The following is a 19,896-nucleotide window of genomic DNA, read 5'->3' on the forward strand; positions in this document are numbered from 1 at the left end:
TCCATTCGCAACTATTAAACTCAGCCATGAGTATTCTCAATAGCTGGGCATCCACAACCCTCCAAGTAAAGACATTTTGTCTCATCTCAATTCTCAATGGGCACTCTCCAAGTTGAAACAAGGAGCTGCAAATGCTGGTTTACCAAAGAAAGACACAAAAAGAGCCAATTTGGATTTTGGAAATGCCGCCAAAGCCTGGTGCCTCTTGCATGCTGTGTCAGTAGTCTATTTCTGTACACTTGCTAATCAGGGCTTGTGCTCAGGTGTTGTAATACCTTGTTGAACTGTATGGAAAAAAATAATGTCACTTTGCATTAGTACATGTGACAATAAAGCACCATTGACCAATTTGTGTCATTCCATGTCATGAGACTGTGCCTCTGGTCATACATTCTCTCTAGGTACACCCAGTGCTTCAGTGCCAGTTAATTCCTTTTGAAGTGGCCTTGCCGTTGTTGCACACAGCAAGATCCCATCAACAACACTGAGATGAATGGTCTAGATTGGCTGAAGGTTAGACTGTTCAATCATTCCCAACTTTCTCTACACACGCTGGGATATATTACACCATTCACAGTAGGTCTCCCTCTGACTGTGCAGCATTCCTTCAGTTGCGAACTTTGGCATTTGGCTATGCCTTTGGAGCTTATGACCTCCTGACTGTGCAAAACTGGGGGATTACAATTTTGGAATAAATATGGAGCAAATATTTAGCTTTTTATTTTGTCTGGGAGAATTGTTATTCAGATCAGCAGTAGCTTGGGCGGCAGGATGGTGCAGCGATAGATTTGCTGCCTGACAGTGGTTCGATCCTGACTACAGGTGCTGTCAGTACGTAGTTTGTACATTCTCCCTGTGACTGTGTGCGTTTTCTCCGGGCACTCCGGTTTTCTCCCACACTCCAAAGAGGTGAATTTGTCTTTGGTAAAACTTGAAGTGTGTATAGGATAGCGCTGGTGTACAGGAATTGTTGGTTGGCATGGATTCGGTGGGCTGAAGGGCTGTATCTTTAACCACACCTGTCTGAAGAAAGGTCTCGACCCGAAATGCCACCTATTCCTTCTCCCCAGAGATGCTGCCTGTCCCGCTGAGTTACTCCAGCTTTTTGTGTCTATCTTCGGCTGTATCTCTAAACTGAACTAAAACAGTAGCAGTGGTTTTACATTCCATTTTTTTTTGCACTTTAAATATTGCAGTCACATCAGAAATACTAGTCATCATTTCACCTTGGCACGCATGTTTAGGAAAAATTCACCTCATTCGACGCAGGCTTTTAAACCATTTTCTTTCAAAGGTTTTGACCGATGACTGATGTGCAAGCTGCGTTGTAATAAGTGTGATGGCACACCTGGGAGCTTCTGTCTCACCAGCTATTCTGAAGGGGCTGAATCAGCCTTCCAATATACAGATCACTGCACGCTCTGGGACTGGCACTTGCCGAGCCAGCTGCTTCGAGGCAGCCGCCAATAACCCAATCGCCCGGTGACGGTCAAACAGGTCAGCCCCGGTGCTGTAAGTCAGGACACATAGGGCACTCGTGCATGGTTAGCTTTGCCAATTGCTTTTGGACGTATCCCCAGAAGTACGTTGTCTTCTCCCCAACTGTCCCGTCCACCACCGCTCCTCCGATGCATCCATGCCCACTTCATTAGAAATTGCCTTACCTCGCCAGATGGAAAGCAAATGGGCTCAAAATTAATTGGCTGCTTCTTGTCTCTCTGCTTCTGAAAATTGCTTCCACTGTTGTTATAACCCATAAAAGTTCACAGACTATTTCCTTTAATGCCGTCATAATATTTCTCCGAACTTTAATTCATAGAATCTCCAAGATTACCCAGTAGGGTTGGCAGTTGGATAGATACCAGTCTCTTGATGCCATTCCGCGGAAAGCCGTACGAGAATTGAAGCAGCGGATCTCAAACCCCTCCCTGAGATAAGCGCTGGGGGAGAGTGGGGGGCAGCACGGTCGATTTGTCAGGCAGGGTTTAAATGACAAACTCCCTCATTCAGCGCAATGACAAGTACTGCAATAGAACACAAAGTGCTGGAGTGACTCAGTCCACTGGAGATGTTGTCTGACCAGCTGAGTTACTCCAGCACTTTGTGTTCTGTGCAAGATTCTAGCAGGTGCAGTTCCTTGTTTTGACAAGTACTATAGGAATTAATTAAAAGGATAAATCTTGTTCAGATTGTGGAAAAAAAACGACTTGCAATTTATGTCACCTATCTTGTTATTTTCAGGACATTGCAGGGAGTTTCACAACCAACGAAATGTAGTCACAGTGATGTAGGAAACATAGTATGTCAGGCAGGCAACCAATTCTCTCAATTAAATGCAAGAATTAACTCAACATGGACAATACAATTGCTGAACGTTGTCCACTGACTTCAGAATATCTTAAAATGATTTTATGACAAATCAAGTCATTGTCACTAGTCTAGGCACTACACATAATGTACAACCGATGCAGCTGTAGAGTTGCTGCCTCACAGCACCAGAGACCTTGGTTCAATCCTGACCTTGGGTGGAGTCTGTGTGGAATTTGCATGTTCTCCCTGTGACCACATGGGTTTCCTCCAGCTCCGGTTTCCACCCACATCCCATAGACGTGTGGGTTGATAGTTTAATTGGTCACTGTAAATTCCCCTTAATGTATTAGTGAGTGGTAGAATCTAGGGAGAATTGATAACAGTAACGTTGGATTAGATTAGTGTCCTTCTTAGACCCCTTGGGTCATGTCTGACCATGGGTGTCTCCAGGGTGCTATTCCCTATATGGAGGATGCCTGTGTGTGATTTTGTTTAAAGTGGGGAGACTGATGCACAGACAGTCACCCCATGGTCCTTGACACATCTGGGTCAGGATCCAGTGGCATGGAGTCCAAGACGACCGGAGACCCTTTTCTGCTGCAACCTTCATTTGCCTTCCCAGCCGTTGTGACGCTCCACTAAGGTCAGCCATCGTGCCCTACCAGTTTCACCGTTGAGGTCTTGGTTGGATTGCTCTTTGTCAGAGACCTCCCCCTCGACCTTACCGCCATGGGTGGCCCAACCAGGAGCATAGCTCCAGACGGCATCGCTCTCAGGATCTCAGGTCCACACAAGCTCCCCCAGCACGACAAGGTGACAATCCACGGAGAAGTGTAGTGTGGGATTGGTGTTGGATTAGAGTAAATGGGTGGTTGGTGGTCAGCATGGACTCGGTGGACCAAATAACCTGTTTCTGTGTTGTATTTCTCTTAACAAAATCGCTTTGGTTCCAAGTGTGAAATTAATTTGGGAAGATCTTAGATGATTGATAGTTTTCTGACCAGCTCCCATGTTGCGGCATAATGGGAAGAATCATTGTCCCTACTACTTCTGCGCAAAAACCTGTTGCATCAACACTAGCAGCGTTCATAGGCAGGGAAGGAGTTGTAAAAGATCTCACTTTCTCTTTCCGTTCAGAAGGAGCTGGCACTGACCTTCCATCGAATTCACTGCCACATCAAATGGAAAGGTCACACCTGCAAAGGCACCAGCAGATAGATACACATTGCTGGAATAACTCAGCGGGTCAGGCAGCATCTCTGGAGGATGTTGGCAGGACCCAGGGTCTGAGCTATAGGGAGAGGTTGAGCAGGCTAGGACTTTATTCCTTGGAGCGCAGGAGGATGAAGGATGATCTTATAGAGGTGTACAAAATCATGAGAGGAATAGATTGGGTAGATGTACAGAGTCTCCTTCCCAGAGCAGGGGAATCGAGAACCAGAGGACATTGGTTTAAGATAAAGGGGGAAAGATTTAACAGGAACCTGAGCAGTAATCTTTTTACACAAAGGGTGATGGAGTGAGCTGCCAGAGGAGGATGTTGAGGCAGATACATTTATACAGGTACATGGATGGGACAGGTTTGGAGGGATATGGGCAAAACACAGGCAGGTGGTACTAGTGTAGATGGGACGTGTTGGTCGGTGTGGGCAAGTTGAGCCGAAGGGCCTGTTTCCACACTATATGACTAAAACCTTTTCTACCACAGATTTGCATCCCTTTACTGAATTTTGTGTGACCAATTGAATGAGAGGCATCAAAAGCCGCATGGTATAGGAGAAGTGTTTATATAGGAGGCTGATTGGGTCAGCTAGACCTATGGATGCAGTGAGGTTTCATTATGTGGAACCTGTCATCCCCCTGCCTGAGGTGGACAGACAATCTGGGACCATAGTCCCAGACAGACAAAGGCAAAGAGACTGATAGAGAGGGGGGCAGTGACAGATTAAAAATACAGACAGAGATAGATAGGCAAAAACAGGACAGCTCCTCTTGACTTTTGTTTTTTATTTTGCTCCATGGTGTACAAAGATGGGGATTGTTACCACCCACTCAGACTCTGACAAGCAAACGGCAATGTAGCACCCTGAACTGTAGCCTGATAGCTGTACACAGACACCACCCACTCAAACCATGATCTCTTTGAATAGGCCGCTCCCAAATAGGTATGGGATCACATTCAGACTCGAACATCCAGCCCACGGGTATGTTTGTCAACCTTGCTACAACTCATCGAAGAGAGGATGCTGCTGAGGTGGACCTCTCTCAAATGTCCTGTTTCCTGGAATCCAATAAAAAAACCTCACACTATTTGAAGCAAAATGTCTGCAGGGAGGCTCACCCAAGAAATGGACAAATGTACAATGAAGTACAATATGGCATTCTGAAAGACAGCCATAATCATCTTCTTCTTGCGAATGAAACATAAACCAAAGGAATAGTTAGATCTCAAGCCAGGTGTTGAGCAGCCAGGTTGTTGTCTCTGTGTCAATGTCTGCCAGGCCCTGAGCCCCATTTGGTAGAGCGAGCACCCAGAGATGCCATGGTTGGCTGTTTGTAGTTATGAATGAAGGCTCATTATGAGGAATCCTCAAAGAGAACATGTGCGCTTGTACAGGTGTTGCCAACATATTGTGGGCTGTGACTAGAAGAGCTCTTCAGGACAATATTTGCACTTGTCACCCCGGAGAGTAACATCCTCCAGAATAAGATGATTTGCGGGTGCCTGGATTTAATTATGATACACTTTCTGCAGTATGTTTAAGGCCCATTCTTTGGAAAGTGAACCAAAATGTCACATACGTGACCAGTTGTCATCACAAAGTGATACATTAAAATATTCTTGTAAGAGATTAATCTTATTCATTGCTATTTTCCTACCTACAGAACTATAATGCATGTCTGCTAAAGATATGAACATTCTATAGCTTCTTAAAATTCACACAGTTTGTATAAAGCCTCCGTGTGGTGCCACACACGTGACCAGTCATGTTTTACCACTGACCCCAAACAAACATTGTCAGCGTAACATATAAACATTTCACTTGATAAACCGAAAAAAATATGAACCATATATACAGTACAAAACAATATACCTGTAATGCTTTCAGAATTAGAAGAGATGTATTCCACAATTTTTCATCTCTTTTTGTCACACACGTAACTAAGAATGATGATGGTGGGGGAGGGGGTGCCTTAAGCCATCTTCGAGAAAAAGCATGTACAAGAATTTATTTTTGGCTAGCTTTGTTTGGTTTAGTATAGGGTTCCCTCGTAGGAACTGGCCCAACGAGTCCGTGCTGACCAGTTATCACCTGCACACTCGTTCTATCCGACACATTAGGGATAATTCACACAGCAAACCTGCAAACCTGCACGTCTTTGACCTGTGGGAGGAAACTGGGGCACCAGGCCTCCACCCACCTGTGCTTGCTGCAGATTGTGTGGCACCACCAGGCTCTGCACCAGGAGTAAGTACCACAGCAAGGGGGAGAGCTCGCCCCAACAAGTGGCACAGCAGGTCGGATTCAAGCTACCCCAGCAATCCGGGGGCAAAGGCTGTGAGGAGTGAGGAACACTGAGAAGATGCCAGCAAGCTGCCTTATTCCGTGTGGTCCCGGTTTCTGGAGCACCCTGTTCCCCAGAAGTGTGGCTGACTGTCGAAATAGATGTATGACAGTGGAGATAGGCACGGAGTACTGGGGTGACTCGGCGGGTCAGGCAGCATCTCTGGATAAAAGGAATAGGTCGACACCCGAAACGTCACCTGTTCCTTTTCTCCAAAAATGCTGCCTGGCCCGCATAGTGGCTCCAGTATTTTGTGTCTACGTTGTAAACCAGCGTACACAGTTGCTTCCCACACACTTCAAGGCAGTGGACACTTGTAGTTTCTTGGGCACAGTTTCTGAATGATTTACAATGTAATTAAAGTAAAGCTTTTAACCCCCCCCCGCAAGGAAATCCATGTGGTCATAGAGAGAAGGTACTAACTGTGTACAGATGGCACATGTGGTCAGGATCGAACCCTGGTCTCGCGCACTGTAAGGCAGCAACTCTACCACTGTGCCACTGTGCCGAAGCAATAGAGTTGCTGAAATTATAAAATCTAATTTTTTTGGACAGTTGGGATTTGCGATATTGCAAATATTTATTGCCCTCTGTTGCCCTGGGCTGCCAATGTGAGCCACAACCAGCAACCAAATGGCCTAAAGACCTTTCGGAACCCAAACGTATTGGTGCGTGTCGGAGTTATGTACAGATGCGCAGGGGCAATGATGGCAAGAGTTCTTCCCAAATGGGTATTCAGTGAACCATGTGGTTGTACCAGCTTTTTAGTTTATTAAAACTGAATTGATATTTTCAAATTTCCGTGCAAAGATTTTAACTCGTGTTCTCTGGATTATCAGTGCAGACATTTCCGTACAGGCTGGTATATATCAGGCTACATAGAAAAGGGCAGCTGTGCATTGTACATGGTGATTTACCTTGGCCAAAAGAATGCAAGTGAATTGCTACAACTGGCCTTCAGTGAGAGTCTATGGGATTACATTCCAACCAGGAAATCCAATATTTTTTCTTTAAGTGCTTCAATGTTTTGTTTTAAATCCCTTAACCCCCCCTCGTCTCCAGGGGACTATTTTTGTTCATTTCTCTTGTTGAAGAATTATGGGCAGCTACAGTAGTGTAGCTGGGGTAGAGCTGCTGCCTCACAGAGCCAGAGACACAGGTTAGTTCCTGATTTGACCCAGGTATGATCCGGGTTCGACCCAGGTACCTTGGGTACTGTCTGCATGGAGGTTGCACGTTCTTCCCGCGATCCGGTGGGATGCGTCCGGGTGCTCCGGTTCCCTCCGGTGTCTCAAAGACGTGCGTGTCTCTAGGTTAATTAGCCTCTGTAAAATTGACCCTAGTGTGTCGGGAATGGATGGAAAAAGTGGGATAACATAGAACTAGTGTGGGTACACAAAAATGCTGGAGAAACTCAACGGGTGCAGCAGCATCTATGGAGCGAAGGAAATAGGCAACGTTTCGGGCCGAAACCCTTCTTCAGACTAGTCTCCAACATTTTCGTGTACCTTCGATTTTCCAGCATCTTCAGTTCCTTCTTAAACATAGAACTAGTGTGAACGGGTGATCGATGGCTGGCTCGAACTTTGTGGGTTGTAGGGCCTTTTTCTGTGCTGTATCTCTAACCTAATCCAGATAGATGCAGGGAATAGGGGGACATGGATCATTTACAGGCAGATGTGATCAGTTTAACCAGGCGTCCTGTCCCAGGGCCAACGGGCCCCATTCCTGTACTGTTCTGTGTTCTATAACGAAGCAAACTCAGTGTTACTCTGACGCACCTGGCACGAGAGTCACTCTGCTTTGACCTACTTTTACGGCGCTGCTTTCAGTGCACAGCTGGTTGCATGGGGCGCGAAACATGATTTATTTTATTAATTTAGCGTGGTGAGCAGCGAGTCGGGGTATCCATGTGGTAAATTGCTGCACTATTTATAGACTCGGCCCACTGTGCCTTCAGCTCCATCTTCTACAGCTAACTGTCCTTGATGGTGGCGGCTACACTTATCGTTGCCGTTGGATGCTTTGCCAAGGGAACTCTATTAATAATAGACGACCAGAGTGTCTTATTGTACACTACTGACAGTCCCTAAGTGCTCATTTTTATAACATGTCCTGTGCCCTAAATGCTTTCATTTTCTCGCTCTCTTGTCTTGTCTCTCCCTCTGTCTCTATCTATTTGCCATTCTATCTGACTGCCTGTTTTTTTAATTTGTCTGTCTTAATTTTTGCAAATCGCTCTCCTATGTCCCTCTCTTTTCCTCTCTCTCTCTCTCACTCTCTTGTTTTTTCTTTGCCTGTCTGTCTCAGGAACTTACTGTCTGTCCCTGATGTCTTGTCTGAAGGCCTCTCTCTCTCTCTCTCTCTCTCTTGCTCACTATTTCAATTGCCTTGCTCTTAGTTTTGTCCATCTTGCTACCACCTTTCCTGAATCAGTTTGAGATTCTATATCTCCCCCCTTTCTTTCCTCCCCTTTCTCTCTCTCTATCTCTCCCATATCTCCCTCTCTCACCCATAACTTCCCCATCTTTTCCCTCTCTCCCTCATCCTCTCTCCCTTTCCATCTCTTCTCCCCTCTCTCTTCCTTCCACTCTCTCCCTCTCCCATCTCCTATCCCTTTCTCTGACCCTCTGTTTGCCTGTCAAATTGTCATGCTCTCCATATCGCTATTTTCTTCAGAAGTAACGCATCAATATCCATCACATTCATATTTCCTGCAGGATTTGCCATTCTTGGTTCCAGTTCTAGTCTGCTCTTTATATGCTGTAAACTGGGCTATCACTAGAAGATTACTTAGCAAACAGAGGCAGGGATGTAGTCCCAGGAACTGTGAAGCAAATTAAGAGTGCTTCCTTCCTAGCTGCCAATCCTTCATGCATGGGTCACCTTGCTAGACAGCAGCTCACTTAAATCTGACCCGTTACTGCAAGAAATAAAATAAAATAGTGAAGGCTGGGCAGGCTGTCAGTTGTGAAATATCTGAGCCCGTGTCTATCTACCTGTTTGCTGGTTTTAAACCAAGCTCATCCCCCTCTTTACCGTGGGAGATGAAACTCGATGTTGGGATGAAATCCGATCTCCGGGAGCGTGCAAGTGAAATTACCGGAGGAAATCCCATCCCCCTGGGATGCAGGCAGCGTCTGCCAGTTTCACCAGCCCTGCCTCTGCCCCATCGCATCCAGCTCCTGTGCATTAGCATAATCAATTGCTGACTCGTCTATATGGAGCAGAGGGATGGAGCCTGAGACATTTGCTGCTGCCTGCTGCCTCCTCCTGATTTTGATGGCTCATTCCTCCTAATTGGATCAACTAGGAAGTTGCATGCAGTCGGTGCAGTTCTGAATGGTGCGTGTGCGTGAGTGTGTTCTGATTTTGGGAAGACCTACCCTGTACAGTGTGTGATTGTGTGTGTGTGATTCTGTGCGCGTATATGTGTGTGTTTTCTGATTTTGGGAAGCCCTACCCTGCAGTGTACGAGTGTGTGTCTGTGTGTGTGTGTGTGTGTGTGTGTGTGTGGGTATCAGTGTGAGTGTGTGTAAAGTGGGAGGAGGAGGAAGCTGAGTTTGGCCTCTCCCTCTCTCTCTACCCCTCCTTCTCTGCCTCCCACTCTCTATAACTAATGACCTCGCTTCCACTGTGCACAGAAGACAGGCACCTGCTGCTTCTTAATGACTCCAGCTTCTCTCTGTCGCGAGTGCTGCAGCCACACTGAGTCACAGCAGCATCCTGCTTCAGCCTCTGCTGCCAGCTCGTGTGGTGCGCGTCTCCTCAAGGTGCGGGGAGCCATCCCTCCCACCGACTCCGCAGGTGAGAGAATAGAGGGAGCACCGAAGGACGTCTGACTGAGAAGAAAGGCCACTCCCTACGTCCGGCTGCTGAGCTGCTTGCCGAACCCGGGAATGACTGAGCGTTTTTGTGGCGGGACTCCCTAACTCCACCGGAGAGGGACTGAAGCAGTGAAGAGCTACCGCGTTGCCTCTCGTCTTCCCCACCGAGCAAACGGTGCTGTCGTCGCCGTCTGTCTGATGGCTCGTCTCCCTGCTCCTCCCTGCCCTCGTCCACTTGTTATTTGAAAGGTTTTTGCCGGAGAACAGGCTAATGCAGTAGAGACATGGCTGAGGAATTGGGCTCGAGCTCCCCCGAATCCTCCACCCCTCCTTGTCCGACCCCATCCGGCACGGCAGAGGGGAGTTCCACAGCCAGCCAGGTGGATGGGAATGGTGCACTGGGACTGAGTGGTCTCATTGCTACCTGCTGCATCTGTATGGAGGTAGAGCGTGTGCGAACTTGCTTAAACTCCGAGAAGATCTGCATCGTCCCCATCTTGGCCTGCCTGGTGAGCCTGTGCCTTTGCATTGCTGGCCTCAAGTGGGTTTTCGTGGACAAGATATTTGAGTACGAACCTCTGACGCACCTCGATCCCAAGCGCATAGGCCAGGGTCCTGTCATCTCTGCTGACCAAGCAACAGTGGCAGAATGGCCTCCGTCAGCCACCTTCACAACCACCATTCTGATATCCGACTTGGTCCGGACACAGAACGCTCCTGATGACCCTCTGACGCCCACCTCAACGCCCTTTCCCAGCCCTTCCTCTCATCCCCCAACCTCCACTCCTTCCTTCCTATCCTCCATCATTGTCCAGTCTTTCTCCCCAGAAACTGTGGTCACCAGAAGTCGTGAGGTGACAGAATCGACAACTGTCTTACTTCCCCAAATGACCGACACAAACCTTGTTATTCCACCAGCGTTTAGTAAGTAACTTACTATTTTTCATTGTTGTCATTCCTGGAAGGAAATCCCTGCTGCTTTTCACAATGTTGTACTTTGATGTTTTAAAAAAAAAACCTGACATGCAAACTTAATATTTAGTTTTAAAAGGGGAAAAAAAATCAATTTACAAAGCGTGATTTTTCTTTTGCAAATCTCTTCAGCCGGTATACAATTCAGTGTGATTATCGACAGTGTAATTGTAACCCTTTCAATTCAGTTCTGCATGTTTAGAAAGTAACAGATCTGTTGATCTTTACTTTGCATCACCAAGCATTTGCAAATGTGGTCCTCCTAAAAAAAAAAGCTGAGAAGAGGAAATAAATATCCCTCCCTAAACTAATGTCAATCAGAACTATCGCTGCAGGAATATATCTTAAATCACCGTTTCCCTTCTCCCACCCCACCCCACCTCCCCCACCCCACCACTTTCCCCATTCACAGTGCTTTGTGCTTAATGACATTACAGGATAGAAACCGAGCCAGTGTTGGTGTGTTTTATAATCCCGTGAGTCCTCGTTAGCAGTTCCTTTTATTTACCATGGTTGTAACGGGAATCCTCTTCTGGTCCTCTGGGCTGATTGATGAAAACTGTGACATTTTAAAAGAAAATATTCTGTTAACTCATAATCTGGCTCTTCTGTGAATGGGATGCATTACATTTGAAATTAGACCCTGCTTTTTCACTTCACATGATAAGAAAATTAATCTGATTCTCCGTGGTGAGTGAATAATCAGGAAGCCGTGTATATATTTGTCTAATAACCATTGTTTCCCCTTTTTAATTTGTGCATGTGTGTGTCTGAGTGTATGTGGGTATGCATGGGTGCGAATGTATGTGGGTCTGCATGTGTGTGTGTCTGCAAGTGTATGTGTGTCTGTGTGTGTGCGAGTATGTGTGTGTCTGCGCACGTGAGAGTGTGTGCGTGTGCCTGTGTGTGAGTGTGCACTCGCGTGTCCCCTTTATTATTTCCTGCTTGGTTCTGAGATGAATTTGAAGGTCGTTCACTGCTTTGGGCTAATTAATTCTTGTCTATTGCAGAGACTTAGGGAAAGACAATCTTGTTAATGTTGCCTTGTAGGTTACTCACTTGTACAATGACTTTGCAAGATTTTTTTTCCCCTGCTAGTACTTGGCTGCATGCCATGCCTTTAATGTTCAATATTCCTACTAGTTTAACTGCAATGGTGGTAGTCTGCGAAACCATTATCCACAATTCCGAGACTCTGCATGCACACACCTCTGCTGGGAATCTCTGAGATTGATCAACACTGAGCAACCCTGATTGAAATATTCTTGGGCCATTAAATTATACAACGTTGTGATGCTGTTCATTCTCAAAATCAATACAGGACAATTGGTATTATAAAGAGAATGAGAAATCAAGGACATTGTAAAGGCAGCCAGGCTGTAGCCTAGCCAATGGTTAGAGGTACATGGAAGAGCTGCATTGTACCTGGTTCTCATGTTCAGACATAGAGTTTGCACACAGATAAATAACTCGAGCATCCATTTGGCTTATTGATATCCATTTAGAAATGTTTTTATTAACGTATTCAGTATAATGATTCAGCTGTTTGGGGGCTGTTTGGTGCCCAGTGAAGTACTGGATTGGCCTATGGTGGCCTTGGTGAATGGGCTCTTTCCTCAGTCTGGAAGAAATGGAAGTTTTGGCAGAGCTGTGACTCACACAGTTTATCCTTCTCAACCCCATTCTCCTGTCTTCTCCTCATAACCCCTGACACTCTTACTCATCAAGAATCCTCTCCACATTCACTCTATCCAGGACTTTCATTATTTATGTAGGACATTAGAATATTATGCACCTCTATCTGAAGAAAGTTATGCTTACAATGGAGCAAATGCAAGGGACATTCACCAGGACTGATTCTTGGGACAGCAGTGATTGTCTTGTGGGGCAGGATTGGGGAGACTGTGACCATACTCTACACGAGGTCATCTTGCTCAAACAGGCCAACATCTCGTGGAGCTTGACAGCCTGGGGGCAGAGATGCTCTTCCCCAGGCTGAGGCATCTAGAGCCAGGATCACAGTGTTTAAATAATGGGTGATCTGCTCAGGGTAGAAAGGAGAAGAAAAATCTTCACCCTAAGGATAATGGATGGTTGGAATTCTTTACCCAAGTGGGATATCAATGCTTAGTCACTGAGTATTCAGTAGTTCTTGTGGCATCTTAAGGTGATCAAGAGATCATGGGGTTTGTAGGAATTGATGCCAATGATCTGTCATGATCTTATTGTATGACGGAGAATCAAGAAGGGCTGATTGGTGTTGTCCTCCTTTTATTACCTATATTCCTATGAAACAGTTGACTTTAGAATGCCTTTCATGGCTGCCATCTGACAAAAAACAATGCCACGTCACGTAAGGAGACATTGGCGCAGATTTTTTTAATTTATGTATTCATTGTGTTTTTAAATTAATTTGTAAATTAATCTCCCATCCCAATTGCCTCAGAAATGAAGAGGCGGTGAAGTTTCAACAACATTGCAACAGTCAAGTGCTTAATTGTTGTATGTACCAACAACAGAACAATGAAATTCTTAATCGCAATAGAATAACAGATCTGTAAATACTTTTGTTCCCTTGCAAACAGCTCACCTCTAACAAGTCACAGTTCCATTCCTTCCACACCAGTAGATAGACGTTTCACTTGCTCCCTCTTTCCCTTTCATCCTCAATCTCTCTTTCCTTGTCCATATTGCTTCCTGAAACAAGGAATGCCAATGATCCGAGAGTGGTGGAAATGTGGAAACTCTCAACCAGCTGGAGAAGGGGAGGTGAGATGCACGGATACATTTAAAGGGGGTTCCTGATAAACACACAAAGGAGTAAGGAGGATGTTGCTATGACTCGAGGGCCTGAGCTATAGGGAGAGGTTGAACAGGCTAGGACTCTATTCCCTGGATAGACACAAAAAGCTGGAGTAGCTCAGCGGGACAGGCAGCATTTCTGGAGAGAAGGAATGGTAATGTTTCAAGTCGTGACCCTTGTTTAGAAGAAGGAACAGGCTCTTCAGCCCACAATGTCTGCGCACTATATAATACTACTTCAAGCTAATTTCCTCTGCCATATCCCTCCATTTCCTGAATGTCCACGTGCCTATCTAAAAGCCTCTTAAAAGCCCCTATGGTGTCAGTCTCCACCCCTGACAGCACGTTCAAGACACCCACAACTCTCTGTGTAAAAATACAGAATACTTGTCCTCGAAAAATTGCCGCTCTCATCTTAAAGAAGCTTTGTATCTATATCCATTGAATTCCTAGGAGTCTGGTGAATCAAATGATTTCCTTCAGTGACATGGTAATACCTGGATATAAACACCAGCAGGGTTTTGTTGTCAAATAACACCAGGCAGGTTAAAGAGAGTCATTAACTTGTTTGGTACAGGCAGCATCTCTGGAGAAAAGGAATAGGTGAAGTTTTGGGTCGGAACACCTCTTCAGACTGAAAGATATAGATTTGGGGTGGGTGGGGGGGGAGGGGACTGGAGTTGAGAAAAGGCTAGAACAAAGAAAATAAACTGAAAACAACAGTGGAAAATCCCAATCCAGGTTTGATATGGCCTTTTCTCGCCTCCAGTCCAACCCCTACCCCGACCTATATCTTTCACTCTGAGGAAGGGTTCCAGCCAGAAACATTACCCGTTCCTTTTTTCCAGAGATGCTGCCCAATCGGTTGAGTAACTCCGGCAATTTGTGTGTATGTTCGGTATAAACCAGCATCTGCAGTTCCTTCCTGCATACGTCATGAACTTGTTTATAGACACAAAAAGATGGAGTAACTCAGCGGGTCAGACAGCATCTCTGGAAAAAAGGAATAGGTTACGTTACATGTACCAGCCCAGCCGCTCCATTCTCTCAGCACATGACAGTCCCGCCATCCCAGGAATTAACCTTGAAAACCTTCACTGCACTCCCTCAATAGCAAGAATGCCTTTGCTTGTGTTGTAATTGGGGTATATTGGTTGACTTCAGTATCCAAAGGCAAACAACGTTAAAAGCCAACCATTGTTGATGCTCACTATCCAATGACCCCAGTTGGAAACTGAGAATGAGTTTAAAAGGAAACGTGGGTGTGATAGCTTTCACTGGAATTGGCCTATCGGCACAGATTATCTATGTATATTTATCAGTTACCAGAGGCCTTGTATTGTTCAAAAGCTTATTTGAATTTTTCCTGAATACCTACATTGAATTTATGAAAATTCCTACTTTGTTTAATAGAAAGTATTAGACAATAGACAATAGATGCAGGAGTAGGTCATTCGGCACTTCGAGCCAGCACCGCCATTCAATGCGATCATGGCTGATCCCCAATCAGTACCCCGTTCCTGCCTTCTCCCCATAACCCCTGACTCCGCTATTTTTAAGAGCCCTATCTAGCTCTCTCTTGAACGCATCCAGAGAACCTGCCTCCACCCCCTCTGAGGCAGATAATTCCACAGACTCACCACTCCCTGTGAGAAAAAGTGTTTCCTCATCTCCATTCTAAATGGCTTACTCCTTATTCTTAAACTGCGGCCACTGGTTCTGGACTCCCCCAATATCGGAAACATGTTTCCTGCCTCCAGCATGTCCAAGCCCTTAATAATCTTATATGTTTCAATGAGATTCCCTCTCATCCTTCTAAACTCCAGAGTGTACAAGCCCAGCTGCTCCATTCTCTCAGCATATGACAGTCCCGCCATCCCAGGAATTAACCTTGTAAACCTACGCTGCACTCCCTCAATAGCAAGAATGTCCTTCCTCAAATTAGGGGACCAAAACTGCACACAATACTCCAGGTGTGGTCTCACTAGGACTCTGAACAACTGCAGAAGGGCCTCTTTGCTCTTATATTTGATTCCTCTTGTTATAAAGGCCAACATGCCATTCGCTTTCTTCACTGCTTGCATGCTTACTTTCATAGACTGATGTATAAGGACCCCCAGATCCCGTTGTACTCCCCTTTTTCCCAACTTGATGCCATTTAGATAGTAATCTGCCTTCCTGTTTTTGCTACCAAAGCGGATAACCTCAAATTTATCCGCATTAATCTTCATCTGCCATGCATCTGCCCACTCCCTCAACCTGTCCAAGTCACCCTGCACTCTCATAGCATGCTCCTCACAGTTCACACTGCCACCCGCTTTGTATCATCTGCAAATTTGCTAATGTTACTTTGAATCCCATCATCCAAATCATTGGTGCATATTGTAAATAGCTGTGGTCCCAGTACCGAGCCTTGCGGTACCCCACTAGTCACTGCCTGCAATTCTGAAAGGGACCCGTTAATCCCTACTCTTTGTTTCCTGTCTTCCAACCACTTCTCTACCCATGTCAGCACTCTACCCCCAATACCATGTGCCCTAATTTTACCCACTAATCTCCTATGTGGGACCTTATCAAATGCTTTTTGAAAGTCCAGGTACTAATGATCTAATTTAAAATTAGGGTGGCACGGTGGTGCAGCGGTAGAGTTGCTGCCTTACAGCGCCAGAGACCCGGGTTTCATCCTGACTATGGGTGCTGTTTGTACGGAGTTTATGCGTTCTCCTCGTGACCGCATGGGTTTTCCCCGGGTACTCCAGTTTCCCCCCACACTCCAAGAACGCACAGGTTTGTAGATTAATTGGCTTCTGTAAATTGTCTCTAGTGTGTAGGATGGAACAAGTGTATGAGTGATCGCTGGTTGGTGTGGGCTCGGTAGGCCAAAAGGGCCTGTTTCCATGTTGTATCTCTGAACTAAACTAAACTAAACTATGGGATGGGAAATACACCATGATTAGACAACCCTGTATGCTGTCAGGCCAGAAGCAAGCAATTTGGACCACATTGATGTTTTATCTTCATGTGATTACTTTGTTATCAAATTTATTCTCATATTTCATCACCATCCATTCTTTATTCACATCATTCACGTTCAGGCAAATCGTGAATGCTTTTCTGCTTCCAGCATTAACTCTGAGTGACCTCAATTGCTTCACCAATGTGTTATGTAAGAAGACTCTTTTCTACTTCTTTCACACTTGAACTTGCAGACAGTGAGCACAGGAAACATCCTGAGCTTTGAGGTAATATTATATTACATTCCCTAAATATATCTATCGCTCGGCTTATACAAGTCACATCATGCCAAGACCCTTTCTATGCTGTGTCATTACTGGCACCAATTGAATCTAAAACAGATTGTGCAGATTTGGCAATGTTGACTTGACGCTGTCCTTCCTACATTGGTGACACAAGGAACTGCAGATGCTGGAATCTTGACCAACACAGAAAGTATCGGAGCACCTCGACATGTCAAGCAGCATCTCGGGATGTTGAGTCTGAAGAAGGGTCCTGACTCGAATTGTCGCCTGTCCATTCCTTCCACAGATGCTGCCTGACCTACTGAGTTCCTCCAACACTTTGTTTTACTTACTGGTTATGTGGTCTCACACATAAAAAGAACCTTCATATTCTTGCGAATACAGGATGCCCTAGTTGCTCATTCTACAAACTATTCCATATTTAGGTGAAATATCTTTCTATGGAAAGTTTTCGGAGTACAAAGGTTTTAATGGAGAGAATGTTTGTCTCAAAATTCATCATATTTTCTTCTGCGGAACTGGAAGTAGATGTTGATACAAGGTGATTTTCTTCTATCATATTTCTTATGGCGTAGATGGAAATCATTCAACCACTGATTTTATCCAAACTCCAGCAACATTATCATTAATCACATTTCTCTGTATCCCATTCTCTCACATATCAACTCCACCCTGATTTTACTACCAGCTACCTGCTTGAAGGGTAATACAGTATCTGATTGATTCCTGACAGCATACCTTTGGCATGTGCAAAGATAGTGAAGCACTCTAAAGAGATTGATGTGGTCACAGGGTCACATTGGTGCATTCACAAAGAAAGGCCATCAAGGCCTCTAGATATTTAAAAGATTGAGGAGGTTCGGTATGTCGAAGAACATGCTCTTGAACTTCTACAGGTGTACGTTAGAGAGCATATTGACTGGTTGCATCCTGTCCTGGTTTCGGAAACTCGAACAACCAGGGATGGAGATTACAAAAGGTGGTGAACATTGCCGAGTCCATCATGGGTACTGATCTCCCCACCATCGAAAGGATCTATAGGAGGTGCTGTCTAAACAAAACAGCCAGCATCATCAGAGACGCACACCACCCTGTCCACACTCTCATTTCACTCCTGCCATCGAGAAGGTGGTACAGGGGCCCGAAAACAGTAAAGTCCAGGTTCAGGAACAGCTTTTTCCCAACAGCCATCAGACCCTTGAGCACTACAAACTCCAACTAAACTCTGAAGTTATGAACTGCCTTCATTGCACTAGGGACTTGGAGTTTGTTTTTGTTTTTGCACTATATTGTTTTTTTGTTCTTTTTCATTGAACTTTTTAATTTTTTTATGGTGTCTACTGAGTTTGTCAGTTTAGTTTATTGTCACGTGTATCAAAGTACAGTGAAAAGCGTTAGTTGCGTGCTAACCAGTCAGCAGAAAGACAATACATAATTGCAGTCGCGCCATCCACAGGATAAAGGGTGTAACGTTTAGTACAAGGTAGAGATAGTCTGAGGGTCTCCAATGAGGTGGATGGTAGCTCAGGACTGCTCTCTTGTTGTTGGTAGGATGGTTCAGTTGCCAAATGTGACCACAAATGGCCCATTGCTTCCTTAAATAAATGATGCTTCTTCAATTGTGAAGACTGCGCTATTTGCCGCAGAAAATCATCCTTTCTCTCCAGCCTGCAGATGAGATCCAGCACTGTTCCCAGATGCAGTTGTGGATGAGTCATCCGCTCACCGGTGGTAATCTCAGAAATTGCTTCATAATGATGACAAATTGATTTTTCTGCTGCGCCACATCGCAAGTACGTGTGAGCACTAATGGACGGCCAGGAATGTGGTCAATAAATATGATGACCATCTGGCAGTACCCAAGGAGCAAAGCCTCACCCATTGACAGCAAGCAAACAAACTAACTCTCTTAAAGCACTTCTCCTCACATAATAAGAAATCTGGTGATGCTCAGAGAGAGTCATAGAGTAATATAGCATGGAAACCTTCGGCCCAATGTTCCCATCCCAACCAACATGCCTAATCTATACGAGTATACTGTGTTTGACTTGTATCCTTCTACACCTGTCCTATCCATGTACATGTCCAAATGTTTTTTAAACATTGTGATAGTACCTGTCTCAACCACCTCCGCTGGCAGCTCGTTCCATGTACCGACCATCCTTTGTGTAAATAAAAAGCTGCCCCTCAGTTTCCTATTGGATCTTTCCCCCCTTACCGTAAACCTATATCCCCTGGTTCTCGATTCCCCTACTCTGGGTAAAAGACTTAGCGCATTTACCCTATCTATTCCACACATGATCTTATACGCCTTAAACACAGGTTATGAAGCAAGATTTGACAGATTACTAAAAGGTGGTCAGAAAGATGAGGTTTGAGGGAATCTTTAAGGAGAGAAGTGATGGTGAGGTAGAGGAGTTTTACAAAGCAAATCGAGACCTCAGGGCCAGGTATCTGAAGATACGGAGAGCAATAGTAGAGTGACTGCAAGAGGACTTGTGTAAGAGGCCAAAGCAGGATCCTGGAAGAGTTTAGGGCTGCAAGGAATATCAGAATTTGGTTGAGGAGATGCTGTAGAGAAACTGAAAGCAAGGATCACAATTGGCTTTGGTCACTTAACACAATGCGTTTCCTGACTAACCACTGTCTGAACTAGGCAAGCCAGGATACAGAGAGCTTACTATTTTTTTCATTAACTGGTCTCAAGCATGTATGGTCCATTTCTAATTGCTACAATGACATACAGGTTTGTAGGTTAATTGGCTTGGTATAAGTATAAATTGTTCCTGGTGTGTGCGGTGCGGACTCGGTGGGCCGAAGGGCCTGTTTCCGCACTGTATCTCTAAAACTAAAAAGCTACAGAACTAAAGAGGCAGTGAAGATGTTGATGGTCCTAGAATCAGATATAGGCCACACTGGGTAAGATAGCAGGTTTTCTTCCCTGCCAAACATAAGGTTGAAAGCTGTGAACTGTTGATAGGTCACGGGTTACTCCAGGGGAGAAAGTCTGATGGCTATCAATGATCAAACATGGAACCTGTAGTCTTGAGTTCAGAGATATAACACGGAAACAGGCCCTTAGACCACCGAGTTCACGCTGACCTGTAATCATCCCGTACGCTAGGACTATCCTACAGTGTAGGGACAATTTACACTTT

At 45.2% G+C, this 19,896-nt stretch overlaps 1 protein-coding gene across 6 annotated transcripts in view; it reads left to right on the top strand.

Annotated features, from left to right (window-relative positions):
- nrg1 (neuregulin 1) overlaps positions 1 to 19,896 on the top strand; it is a 619,668-nt gene that overhangs the window by 474,128 nt on the left and 125,644 nt on the right. Inside the window, exon 1 of one of the 6 annotated variants that reach the window (XM_055642130.1) lies at positions 9,064 to 10,628. The exons of 3 other annotated variants lie outside the window; for them this stretch is intronic. In XM_055642130.1, the coding sequence (XP_055498105.1) occupies positions 9,989 to 10,628 (640 nt within the window). In that variant the 5' untranslated portion in view covers positions 9,064 to 9,988. Of the gene's footprint in view, positions 1 to 9,063; positions 10,629 to 19,896 lie in introns of those variants that run through there. 2 more of the 6 variants (XM_055642146.1, XM_055642137.1) reach the window with 2 other exon arrangements.

This window comes from Leucoraja erinacea, chromosome 1, assembly GCF_028641065.1.
Source record: "Leucoraja erinacea ecotype New England chromosome 1, Leri_hhj_1, whole genome shotgun sequence".
NCBI lineage: Eukaryota > Metazoa > Chordata > Chondrichthyes > Rajiformes > Rajidae > Leucoraja > Leucoraja erinaceus.